At 47.5% G+C, this 13,397-nt stretch overlaps 1 protein-coding gene across 1 annotated transcript in view; it reads right to left on the bottom strand.

The window, feature by feature from the left end:
- The window catches only part of LOC131207835 (protein madd-4), a 29,400-nt gene extending 17,873 nt beyond the window's left edge, over positions 1–11,527 (bottom strand). Inside the window, exons 1-5 of the mRNA XM_058200465.1 lie at positions 11,444–11,527; positions 11,207–11,338; positions 10,272–10,424; positions 10,035–10,162; positions 6,351–6,522 (exon numbers count right to left, since the gene is read on the bottom strand). Coding sequence (XP_058056448.1) covers positions 6,351–6,522; positions 10,035–10,162; positions 10,272–10,424; positions 11,207–11,338; positions 11,444–11,527 — 669 coding nt within the window. The remainder of the gene's footprint in view (positions 1–6,350; positions 6,523–10,034; positions 10,163–10,271; positions 10,425–11,206; positions 11,339–11,443) is intronic.
- Positions 11,528–13,397: the final 1,870 nt, after the last annotated feature.

The raw sequence follows: 13,397 nt of genomic DNA, 5'->3' as shown, positions 1-13,397 counted from the left end.
GAAAAGTTTTCCACTTTCTTCGACGCCAGATGAGATCAAAGCGCCGGGGACTGCACTCACCGCCCACGCCCACCGACCGGGTTGATGGTGTCGTTTCGGCGAACTGGGTCTTAAAAACACTCCGGCCAACTTGCTGGGTCCGATACGCGGGCAAGTGTTTTATTGAGTGTGATTAGCGCGATGCGAAAGTATGTCCGGTCCGCGGATTAGACCGAGATGACACGAAAAGTTACGCGCCAAGATACTCATCATCCTTTGGCTGGGGGAAGTGAAAGTTTTGGGACTTTAGAAAGCGCGCTCGTAACTCTTTTCCGAAGAGAGTTCGTTGGAATTTCTTACCCTGCGACGTGTTTGCGTTTTCGCGAGGCGAGTTGTTCTATATCGGCGCATCGTGAAATCACAAACAAACTATTTATAAGAGTGTTGGGAGGAATGTTTAGAATATCTCGAAAACGTTAAACAATAAAATAACTTTGTATTAGATAGCGACCCTTTTATTTCTTATCTCTTACCTTCTACGTTGGTTTTGGAGATGGAAGTTCAGTGGAACACATCAGGCGTGTTTACTTCACCGTGGCTTTAAATTAGACGAGGGCGTTCCTCATTAAATAATCACTGGAAAAGTTTTCCAATTTCCCGAAAAACAAAACAGGACGATTTTAAAGTACGTTCGATGGCAGGGTGCATCATCCCATCGTAACATTAAAAAATGATGGACAAAACAACACACATACACAAACAACGTTGAAAGGTTTTCATCAGAAAAACAAACCATTCTGCGGAAAGAAAATGGCCAACCTCACACAGTTTTGGCGAAATTAATTGGGATGGCGAAGATAAGTCGGAATTTCGTAACGCTTGTAGGCAAGCGACTGGCAAAAGAATGGTTCTTTAATTTGATGTTTACAATGGCATGGTATAGAGACGAGTTACACAATTCCATTTTACATTTAATAGGAACACTTAGGGTTAGTCACAAATAGAGAAAGTCTTTGAGCGCCTGGAATTCACAAGGCGTTCAGTACTAATATGTCCAAAATATTTTGGGAAATCGCTTATCTCTAAAACACTGTCCTTATTCTTGTCCTCGAATCGGTCTCTTGGGCTTAGCAAAGTCACATAGTTCAAAGTCGGCTGATTGGGGAACCATCTGGGTCGAGTTTTCTTCGAAATGATCCCGAAAATCTGACAGAAAAATGATATCTCTCAAAACAAAAAAAAAAATCCTGTAATACTTGCCTACCATTGGGCAACTCTTATGATGGGAAACATAAAGTTTAAACACGCTTAAGCAATGTGGCATCAGATTATGATAGATTTCCTCTTCCCCTCGCCGCTCGTGTTCGCCCACTTACCACCCCGACGACTAATCTACGGGTTCGAGAGGCTCGAATTCTAACTAATCGTTTAATTTAACGTGCCGAAAAGAAAAGAAGAAACTTGGCCTGCAGAATCGCCTGCGGAGGGCCAACCGAGAGTGCCATAATTACCATAAATCATTTCGGTTGTATTTATGCTACATGTGTTTTGTTTCGCCATTCGCTGAGCCTGGGGCCCTGGTATGCCCGGTAGCGGTTCCGATAGGATCGCCTGCCCGGAGGCACGTGCCCCGAAAAGGAGTGCGCAATTCTACTAATTTGTGCGTCATTAAAAAGCTCGAATACCAATTGGGGGCAGAGACTCCTGCAGAGCCTCCCGGGCCCAGCCCGAACCCGTGGAGCCCCTTTTAAATAACAGTCATTGTATTAATAATTCATCGAGACATTTTATTAGCTGTATAATGTGGCATAAGAAAACATAAGCAGTCTGGGCCCCCGGTGAAGGGAGGGGAGGGCCATTTTGGGGCCTGTGGGTTTACTGGGCACTGGGGTTCTGGGGAGACCGCAATCCACCGAGAAACCGCACCAACCTCCAGAGTCCAGTCCGCATTCATCCAGGGCGACCGTCGAAAGGGAATCGATCAATCATTGGCGTACGGCCAGCCACTCGCAGGGTTGGGTGCGTACGCATATTCGATCAGGGCAGGAGTCCAATAACAATCATGTAATCATAGGCCAACAACGAGGCCTCGCCAGCCTCCTCGACGCCTGCCGTTGCGCCAACAAAGTCTTCCCTTGGATAGGACGGTGGACGCTCTCGCTTTTTGCTCTCTATTTGTTTTTCTCTTGGGCGGTAGTTGGGCAGACCGCCTGTCGACCGGCCGAAGGACGGCCCGGTAACACTTGAGCTACTTGATCCCCTGGACCTGATAATGGACAATCTGTTCCGGCTGTCTGGGGCGCTCCGACAGAGGCTTAGCTGACCCCGGCCGGCAGCAGCTTCCGACTTCCGGTGGCGGTCACCATTCGGTGTTGGATTTTATGGGACTGACCTTTTCTTCTGCTTCTTTCTCTTCCGTGTGCCCCCACTCATGGTCTAATCGTTTAATGATTCAATCTCCAGGCCCCCCGGGCCCCCACTGAAGATACGGAGGAATTCGTATGGAAGCAAGATTATGCTTTCCCATCGCTCGCCGCCTGGGCTCCTATCGATTGGTCCATCGGACGGATGGAAGGCTGAAATTGGCCATTGGCAATCCCGCTCCGGCGGACCACACGAAGTAATCAAATCTATATTCAAATGAACGGCGTGAGCTTTCGTTTTTTTCTGCAAGCACTCCGCGTACAGGCAATTTCTTTGGCGACATCCCCGGTCGGCCGAAAAGCACCCGAACCGGCGGTGGACCGATGAGTTTTGTGGTCGTACTCTGTTTGCTGCCCGGGTCAGAGGTTGCTCGGAGATACTTTAAGGAAGCAAAAGTCAGGTTGGAACCTCCGCAAATGCGATCGCTCTCTCACGGGACTCAATCACCTGTCAGATGGTGCCGGGTTCGGCCCCAATTATCGGCATCCAATGCTGGCGTCCGTAATAAATTATTGCCAAATTTAATTTTGCCCCAAAAATTATCTCTCTCTCGCTCACTACAAACAAACCGGAAGTTCGCCGACGTATCAGGCTCACTCGCATGGAACGTTCATCCAACGCTACTCCGACGTTCGATGCCCCGGAAGGTCAAACCATCAGGCGCCATTATGTTGCAAAGTCTGCCGGGAGGTCCTGGCTGGCCAACAACGAGCAGGGGGTGGTGTGTGCGGATGCTGTGCCTTACTTAAATTATTATCACCCTACGGAGCGGCTTCGAGAGGAGATCCGTTGGATTCCGTTTCGCAAAACCCTTCGGGCTCGGCTCGTATCACTCGAACAGGGTTCCCTTTGAACCATCGTCAGTGTTGGAAAAATAGGTTTTCCTTTTGCGGAGTTCGCAGAACCCAACGCGCTGCGGAACGGGGTCGGAATGGGATGGGGATTCATGAAACAATGGAGTTCCACCATCGAACGGAGAGGCCGGGCATCGAATGGGGCGGGCCCATTGTTGGGGTCAAATAAAATACGAGCCCAAACCGGGGAAGTAGTGTGTTTAGTGTGTTATCCACAAAATGCTCTGTTTTGTTTATTTTTATATTCATTTGCACAGATCGAAGGGCGTGGGCCTCTGGGCACGATGGTTGATGATTTGAACCAAACCCCCAGCGTTGTTTGGCAGCTTGAGTCAGGGTAGAAAAAAGGCAAGTGAAAGCGCCCCCAAAAACATAACACCGAGCGAAGCAAACGCTCGTAACATATTCAGCACCGTAAAGTTTCGTCCATATTTTATGCCGCTATTTGCATCGCATGCATACATACGTATGATTTCGGGCCACCCGCACGGCCCGGGCCACTGATAGCACTTTCGCAAATGCGTGAAACGGCCTCACACGGGATCGACGGGCGGGTTGCAAGATTTTTTTCCCTGCCTGTTCCGTTTTTCCAACTACCAGGCTCAGCAGTCATGTTCGGCCAGACACGAAACATCAGCTGCGGATTTGCGATTGACGGTTTATTAAATCGCGGCCCAACGCAAAAGGGGTCAACGCTTTTATGGGTGGGAAGTTTACAGGTTTCGGAGCCCTACAAACCCCACCGGTCCGTAGCTCAGGGCCTCTGCAATGAGCGCTGCAATCGGTTGCGAGTAGCCTGTTTTATTTCACTAAATTGGGTGCGTCCAAAAGCGAAGGGCGAAAGCGGTTTGTTCGTTTGGTTTTTTCCGGTTTTAGAACATTCAATCCATTTATGGTCCAGCCATTCAATCATGGGCCGTCAAAAAGAAAAGCATTTGGAAATGCTTCTTCTGGGTTAAGAAAAAAGAAGTATATCTAGTTAGAAGGTATCAGATTAAATGATACAGGAATGATAGGAACAGACTTGACTTTACATAAAACATTTCCAATAACGATAGTCTTATAAGTGAAAATTTATTGCTGAAGAATTTTTAAAACAATAGAAGTACATTAGAAAATTTATTAAATCAGCAAAAGTTTCATGGAAATTTTTTTATAAACATAAAAAAAATATAAGTACGACACAGTCCATTTTCTTGAAAAATTGACGGCACATGTGAGAAACTATCACTTTACAATCAACCCAAGGCTAGCGATTTGATGGTATAATTCTTGCCCTTGCCTTTGTTACTTGTTTTATGAGCCAGTCCCGTTAGGATGTCGATACATTGCCGTAAACACCCCATAACTTTCAGAGCGACCTCATGGTTTCGAGGTTCAGCCTTACCAACTGGAATCCTACCGAAATCGGGGCCAACTTTTGGTTGCACGCTCCCATAACGAACCGCGCAAAAATTAAACCATTCTAGTTCGTTTTTGTAGCGTAAATTAATTAAAGGGAGTCCTCCTCGAATGCACTGAAATTCCGCTCGCTTCTTGCGAAGTCAATTAGCAGTTCGGAACGTCATAAGGTGCACCTCTCGTCCGTAAGTTTTCATATGGTGCCCCGGTGCGTCCATTCCGTTCGCTTCCAATTTTATTTAATTGGGTCATGAACTGGCGATTGCATCGGTTTGACTTTTACACTACCCCAGCATCCGGCGTGGCAGAATCTTGTCGGGTGCTCGGGCAGTCACCGGATGATGTAACTACCCGTAGTGTCGGCGGTGATGGTTCACACCATACCTAGCTGGCTCGGTGGCTACTGTCATCAACCTGTCCGTACGACCGGTCTAGGTGTCGATGCTGCTGCCACTACACGTGGATGGCAGATGGCAAAAACAGAACGGGATTCCCGCTCCGGACCCGACCCGGTGGACAATGTGTCTTGTAGCACACGGGATCGGAACCTCAACTACACCACAAAACACCATATGCTTTCGGGTTCGTCCTGGGGAGGTTGGTTTTTGCAGCGGCGTCTGTAAATAAATGGTCCTCACGAAAGGGGCCTCGGCTGGCATATGGAAATCTTGGGAAAGGACCGTCAGACTATCGCCCCGGAGCAATGGATCCACCCTGTGAGAGAGAGCGAGCGTGAAAGAAAGACCGAGAATGGAAGCGTTTTATTTCCAGTTTGCCGATACCGGTTTCAAGACATCGTCCTGGACCCTTGTCGAAGGACAACATTCGTCCTTTCTTTCATGCGGTCGGCTTGGTCGTTAGATCCTATACGAATCTGAGGGCCCCTTACACTACCCGTTTGAGGCACAAAACAGAAAGGAAATGCACCCATTGTTGAGTTATTGTTGGACGTTTTTTCTGTGCGGAAATCAACACTTATGCGACCCCATGTTGGAAGAGCCTCCAAAGTAGCATCATCACCGCCGTCATCATCATCATCATCATCATCAAGATCATTACACAACATAATCGTAGGCTTTATGAATACAAACATCCGGGCCGAGTGCGTGAGAGTGCAATTACGCGTGGGAAAACTTTATGCCGAACACGTTACACTTTCGACAATGGCGGGTGCTCTAGGACCGTCCCACAGGGGGGCAGAAAGGTGGCTGAACGACCCTAGGGGCGGCCCGGGAACGGGGACATTTTTGTGCATTAATCGAAAAACTTTGCACCGTGACGAGCGCACGAAGCGTCTTGAAGTTTGTCTGTAAGATGAGTGTGCGAAACTCTTGTGGCTTTAGTCGACGGCTTCAAAACTTCTTGGAGTCCGTCCCTTGGCGCCGGGGCCGGCGTTTCAGAGGTGATCCTGAAAAGACTGTACTAACTTCTTACATCTACGCCCCGGGGGACCCCTTGTGGGGGTGCAGTTTGGCCGGGGGCTGCCGAGGGGCTTTTCTGGGCGGATGAAAACTCAGCTCGCCGTTGAGAAACTGTTGTAAATCTGTCGCGCCGTTGAGTTTGCTTGAGTTCCGCTATCTTGCCGCTGCCTCCGCTGACTTGCTCTGGATTAAGAGTTGGGGGATTTTCTATCGCTGCTTGGAAACGGCGCGGGAGGGAGGTGAAAATAGAACATAAAGCATGGCGTTTTACCTGGCACTTTCCCTGGATGCACATGTCGAGACTGCCCGGGCGACATCTGGTACCGTCCTGGACCCGGTTCGAGAGCTGCACGATGACGCTCGGTTCGTCGTCGCTGATGGGGAACGACTCGCTGGCCCCGGCCGAGTCCGGCATGTCCTCCAGCAGGTGCTGCGGGCGGCCCCTGTAAGCAGTCATCGTGAAAGAGAGTTGGGTGAGTTTCGGTGCAAGTTTCCAGTGCAAGGAGGGTTTGCATCTTTTATCGTTTCTTAAAGCGCCCGCCAGACCGGGCGAAACTGGTTGAAGTAAGTGAAACCAAGGCCAAACCCGGGGCGGGCGAGGGCGCCCACAATTCCTTTATCGGTGGCCTCTTTTATGGTCGGATAACACAAGAGCCGCGCGATAAAACCGAGCGTCTGATGAAAGTAAATTCATTAGTTCGTCGCCGGCGCAAATTGCGGTGCCGCAGCGTTTAATGACGCTGCGGGCGTTGGACGATTTTGGTCTGTGGCCACAGGGCGAAACCTCGGAGGACATCGAACGTCGTCGACGGCCAGCCGAGCTGGCTGAGGAACAGTGAAGCCAACAAGATCAATAATTTCACGGTGCGCGTCCAGCGCCAATAAACAAACTTTTATTGAAAAAAAGATCTCGGTAAAGGGAGCGCCACGCTCCTGCTACGTGACGCAATCCGTTCCGAGATTGACACGCAAATCGGGTTGCTAGTTTAACCCGGTTTCAATTGGCTTTAGTAGTGCTTTATATTTAGAACTAGAATAACGGAGTTACGGAGTAATATTCCTACGACTGCCGAACAATTTCAAGAAATACATCAACAATGGAAAACAAGTCCCCAAACGTAGCTGTAAATTGTTACAACTGGTATCTAGAAACCAGAAACTAAGGGATTCGAAAAGAACGTTCTCAAATCTTAGATCCACATTTTTCTCAACTTTTCAAGATTGGAACCTAACGTATCCTTTCAAAATTGTTCAATGATTCAATTATTTTCACAAACCCGTGAATTGACGAACCATGTTGTAGCAGAGCAGGGTCCGTTTGGCAAAGCTTAGAGTGGAGCTTTCCCAGTCAGCAATTGATTAAAACCTGAACTTTCTGCCGTGTTTATTGCATTTTTAATAAACTTTACCATAAAGTTTTAAATGCATTTGAGTTATGATTTAATTACCATCTATCTTATCCTTTTCAAGATCGGCCAACGGGAAAGAAGAAATGACCAGGAAGGAGGAAACACAATAACATAAATCAAAACGAACGACTTCTCGGGGAGCATTATGTTTGATCAACTTGAAAAAAGCAGCATGCTGCCGCCCTTTTTATGATGATGATATTGCCAACCTCTTTCAGCTGCTTTCGCACGGGATGTTTGAAGACGGGAGACCGTGCTCATGCCTCAATAGAACTGAAGACTGAATCGCCTTGAGTAGTCTTTCCGCCGGGTATTGAAACTATTCGTAAAGGATCAAACATAGTTTCGTAAGGTAGCAAGCCCGGGCCGCTTGTTAGAACCCATGTTAATATCTAGCTTCTGACGTAGCTGGTATGTTGTTGTTATCCGGCGTCGTGCGGTCCTGACCTGCAGTAGGGCATCCCTACACGGTCGGTGCAGTCTTGCCATCTCAGAACGGACCTATCAGACAGGTATGTTGGTGGAATTCAAAGGACCTAACGTGAACCGGCCGCCTTCAATGCCTCCGGCGAGATATCGCTGCGCCGAGAAGCTCTGATGCGATAGACACGGCTGATCCTGATAAGAAGTTGCTCCAGAGAAGCTGCTTAGCCAGTCACCAGTCTTTGATCGCTGTCGGGACGCACGCCCAGGACTGGCAATTTTCTTTCAACCTCGCAAGCTCGGAATCGGAACTTAAATCATCACCACCATCGCGCCGCCGCTACGAACAGACGAGACGAGCGACGCGGCAGGACTAAAACTTCTACTACCGGATAAGGAAGTTTTTCGCCCGACCTCACGTTCCCCCCGGTCACTGATGAACCGCTCCGGAGGCCCGGCACGGGTGTGCCCCGCGGTCCCGGTACTGAGGAGCCGTACTTAAAAGCGGCTGCACAGAGTCGAATGTTTCGAAGGCTTTCCGGCTTAGCGTTCTCGGAAGGATGTTCTTTTATCGCTCGGGATATCGATAGATATTGCTCGTCCTGTGCCGGGGGAACCCAAGTCGGGGCAAATGGACGAGCTTGCTTTGCTTTTAACGGAAGGTAGCGAATAATTGATTTCTGCCAGATGACTGCACACCGAGCCGATATCACTGCCTGCCGTTCGCTCACCGGAGGATGATAAAAGTTAATTAGCCAGATTGAGTTTGATCGAATTCGGCCGAAAAGGCGGAAAAGAAGACAGCGGTTCGGAAGGCGGCCGACGGCAGCGGGCTTTTGGGCCTTTCCCTACCAATAATTTGTTCTGACTTGTGGAACAGGAAACAATCTGACGGATGGTGACTGATGTTCGTTGGTGTGCAGTTTACTTATCGCGTTGCCTCATTTTAGCAGATTTTACGCGGACATTACGCAGAACGGAAACATTTCGGTTGTAATGTGTTTCTTCTGTCTATGGTTGATATTATAAAAGGTTTCGCTTCCGTTACATTGCAACTAATGGGTTGAAGATCGTGGCACATGATTATCTCATTTAAATTACATTTCAAGCTTTGTTTATGCTTCAAATTGTGGCTCATTAAAAATGCTTATCGATTAGACCTTTCTAATTATCTGCTCTGTTTGATGTGTTTCATGTTCAAATCACCGTTTGCAATCGTTTGCGTGTCGTTCGCATTCTAGTATGTTGCTTATGTTCGTCAGTATAATGCTTAACTTAAGTGCTTCTGTTGTAAGTTGCAAAAGTTCTTTAAAAAGGAAGGCAATCAAAATAATACCCGACTGACCGCGCAGTTTGCATGTTTTACATAACTCTCTACTAAATCAAAGCATGTTCTGTTGATTCATCGCTTCACCTATTTATTACGGTTATTTACAGAAACCGTTGTCTAACAGTTGAAATAAAGTTAAAAGTGACGAAACGAAATAAAATAAAGTGAAGTTTCGTAATGAAGTTCCACTGCAGTAAATATATGGTCCACAATTCCCTTTAATAAGCACCAAGACCAGCTTGATGCATTTCACTGCAATGTTGGTGACTGATACTTAATTTGTTCCAAGTGCTCATAATTTTCCGTGCACATTTTCAGGTATGTTTGTATCGTTTCAGAATGTTTTTCAGCGAAACGATGACAACCTGGAAAACAGGAAATTATAGCTCATTCTAGTGGAAAACAGATTCTGTTGTTGGTAAGTTTTTCAAAGCCTCATAACAAGAGTAAAAAGTGGATAAAATAGCTTCATTGATAAAACATCGTACGCTTAATACTTTGCCGGTGCGTTTTTTTGCCACATAAAATCAATAAAGGGAGCCCTTGTTTTTCGATTGCGACGTTTTATCCACATCAAGAGTTACGAGCAAACTGTTGAGTTTCGTCGGGCTGCGATTCGTCCACTCGTTCGCCCACCACGGTGGCGCCTCACTGAGACCGGGAAAATGATGCTCCTTCTCTCTCTCTCTCTCTAGCTAGCTGACTGGCTGGATTATGTTTTCTTCTCTTTGTAATTGAAAATAATATCCCTGGCGCAGCGGAAAATTGAAAACCATCGACACCGCGCACGTACCTGCAGGTGAGGGCACACGGTTCCGAGTAGTCGTAGTGTGGAGTCCACTTCAGCAGGGCCCCATCGTAGGGCACATCGTCGTACGCCGAGCACTGGTGGGCCCGAAAATCTTGCTGCTCCGGGCAGGGCTGCGTAATGGGGATCCGAAAAAAGAAAGTTGGGAAAATTTATGCTCAATTACAATTATGCTTCGCGCTCCAGAGTCCGAGGAGGGCTGGAGCGAGGCCCTTCCCTTACCTGCATGTTGCATATTTTGTACCGCACCGCGTCCCCCTTGCAGCCGTGGGGTGCGTGACACCGGCGCAACTGATATGCAACGCCACCGTCGCATGACCGCGAACAGGTGGACCACTCGGTCCACGATGACCAGCCCTGAGCTTTCGCTCGTTTCTGAAACCGAAAGCCAAAGCATAACGTGCAGTAATTAACGTTGTTATTTTGATGATTACAAAAAAACGGGTTGTTGCATTGATTTCACTTTGTTAGTTAAAGCAATCATCCGACATGTAACGCAACCTAGGCGTTAACCGAAGAAATCAATTACTCACTACACCGAGCAAGCTGCAAACAAAGGGATGATTAAGGCCAATAGTACTGACAAAGATTGTTCACAAAGTAAAGTTGTTGAGTGAGGGATAAAGTAGCAGAACGTTGAATAATTGATTATATTGAAATATGTTGGGTTGTATTCAAAATAGAAATAATAATTATGGTGAAGTGTAGCTTTAAAAATGTAAATAGAATTCTTTTGTCATTTTTTATTTGATAGAAATAAAAAAGAAATTGAAGAGTTAAAAATAAATCGAATTTTAGGGGAAATGGCGAAGTGTTCACTCGTATCGATGGATTTTCCGAATAAACATGAAGACAATTGGCTTATAGCTTATCGTTTCGGAATGTGATTTCCAATTTCCACTGAAACCCTAATGAACATCGGCACGAAGCATTTTCTAATTTTAAAGACCATTGTTGTGCTGTGCCCGGGCTAGACCTAAGAACGCCGGATAACCGGAACAGCAGCGGACAGTTAGATCGGAACGACATGCCAGTCTAGAGACAGGAGACGATAATCGGAAAATCGAGCGAAAGTGCAGCCACGAGCCATCTAATTGCATCTTGATTCGGTGGAAAATTGAACCCCGGCGGTGGGTCATTCTTCGAAGTGGACTCACCTGTACTTCCTCGTCGTCCTCGTCCTCCAGATCCACGAACGACGCCGACGGCGACCACGTGCTTAGCGTTGCATTCGAACCCCCTCCTCGGTTATCCCTGTGCGCTGCCTTGGCCAACGTTAGAATCAGGCACTGTGTGAAAAAGAGAGAGAGAGAAAGAAAAAAGGCATACGCGTTAGAGAAGGTGCCCGAGGGTAAGTTGGAAAATAAACTAAATTAATTGATTTTTAAGCTCACAATAATCGAAAAATCCCAGCGCCACCGGCTGTGGCGCTTCTCCCCAGGAACGGCGCACGTCGAGCGCCGTAATTGACTGCTCATTTATGGTGCCCGTTAATTGAACGCCGTCCAGTCCACCGGAACCGACGGACGAGCGAAGGCGTTGGCCATTATTGGCATTAATGTGGCGTTTCTCGCATCTTCGAAGGAAACAATCAGCAGCCCCGAGCCCCGAGGCACCACTTTAGTGGTCTCTGTCGAGCTAACGGAGCATGCACCATGAAACGATGAGCATACTGCTGTCGGTGCTTATTGATTCGGCAGCCCCGTGCAAGGATGCAGACTCAAGCAGGTCACTCGTACGCGTGGTCCACTCTTCGCTGGCGATTGATGTGGTCTCTGCAAGATTGCAGAGGTGAGCAATGAACAATCTACGAATCGCAAAAAAGGCGATCCGAGATGCAAATCAACAGACCAGTCGGTCCGTGATAAACCCTTTCAATCTGCTCGAGGTTTTGTGAGGTTGGAGCAGAGATTTGAGAGAACGTATCAACGCTACTTTCCCATCTGGTCCTTCTAGGTTTCCGGAATTTCGAGACGCTATGGAATGCCATCACCGCAAATTGAATCGGTAATTGTTGATGTAACGTTGCACCAATCGTTTGCAATTCAAACAAGTTAATTTAGATGAAGTGGTTCCCGACTTTGGTTGCAGGGCTTGGTCGTTGGCAGTGTTATATAAGTTCCGATGGGTAGAACGATAGGATGGCCATCAAAACGACTGAGCCCATATTAACAGCTAATCTTCAGCTCAGTGTAGAGCTTCCGAGCAAACTATTTCCGTTCCATCTGAACAAAACGCTGGCAGGGATTCTCGTTCTTCTCGCCATGTCTCGTTGACAATGGCCTAATCTCTAGGATTTAATTCACTTTACGAAATGAGATTTTTTTTATTATTCGAAATAAATAAACAAATAAGTTCGAAGTTTGTTAAACATCTTTAAATTAAGAAAATTTGAAACATTAAATAAAAGTTATGCCACTAATTGAAAATTAAACGAAATGTGACTTAATATAAATTTAAGGATAATTAGTGATTAGATTAGCAGAGTTTTGCCAAACTTTCATTCCAAAGTTGTCAATTACAATGGGTTATATTCACAAACTATGCTTTACACATTCATCTGACGAATTTATACCCGAAACGGTGCCGTTCGAATGTACCAACTGCCATCCCCAGCAATGACCCTAGCATAGGATCCATCAAGTCCAGTCATCGGTTTCGTTTTCGGACCTCCGGGAACGCTCGGTGGCGGCAGAAAGCCTTTTCGCCTACACGTGCCTGGCCGGAAAGGTCGCAAATCCCAATTCCCACAACTCGATCACCAATCTTGCAGCAAACAGAGGAACGGGCCCAGTAACTTTGGGAAAGCCAACAACAACAACAACAACTACTGTGTGGTCCACTCACGCACACCCGTGACCGAAGAACTGCATCCCAGAGCCCGGCGGCCGCTCCCTCCGGTGGGAATTGTGGGCAAATCGAAAGCTAGCCTGTCGAGTCGGAAACAAATCGTACGGCGTACGGGGACAAAGTTACTGAGACGGCATTCCTGCACATCCCGCCGGACATCACCGCCCGCAGAGCTACACAATTCAATTATGTGTCCAGCTTTCGCTTCAATTGCATCAAGCCTCGTCCTGCCGTCCTCCAGCCTGACGGTGGTGGTGGGTTCGTGTGGCCAATCAGATTGGTCCACCAACGGAGATAACGAGAAGGCGAAAAGGAAAAAATCGAAGCCCTTGCCTCTTTTGAGGACTTGCCGACGATCGGCTAACGTAACCCCGGAGAGCTCGGTGCTTCCGTTTTCTGGTGATGTGATTGATACACGTGACAAAACATGTATCTCAGAGTGGGATCCGATACCTGGATCCACTGCTGGCACCCGTCCCAAGGTACCCGGCTAGAGTG

The sequence above is a fragment of the Anopheles bellator genome, chromosome 2 (genome assembly GCF_943735745.2).
Source record: "Anopheles bellator chromosome 2, idAnoBellAS_SP24_06.2, whole genome shotgun sequence".
In the NCBI taxonomy this organism is placed as follows: Eukaryota; Metazoa; Arthropoda; class Insecta; order Diptera; family Culicidae; genus Anopheles; species Anopheles bellator.
The sequence above is the reverse complement of the archived record's forward strand: the minus strand, read 5'-3'. Positions and strand labels throughout refer to the sequence as shown.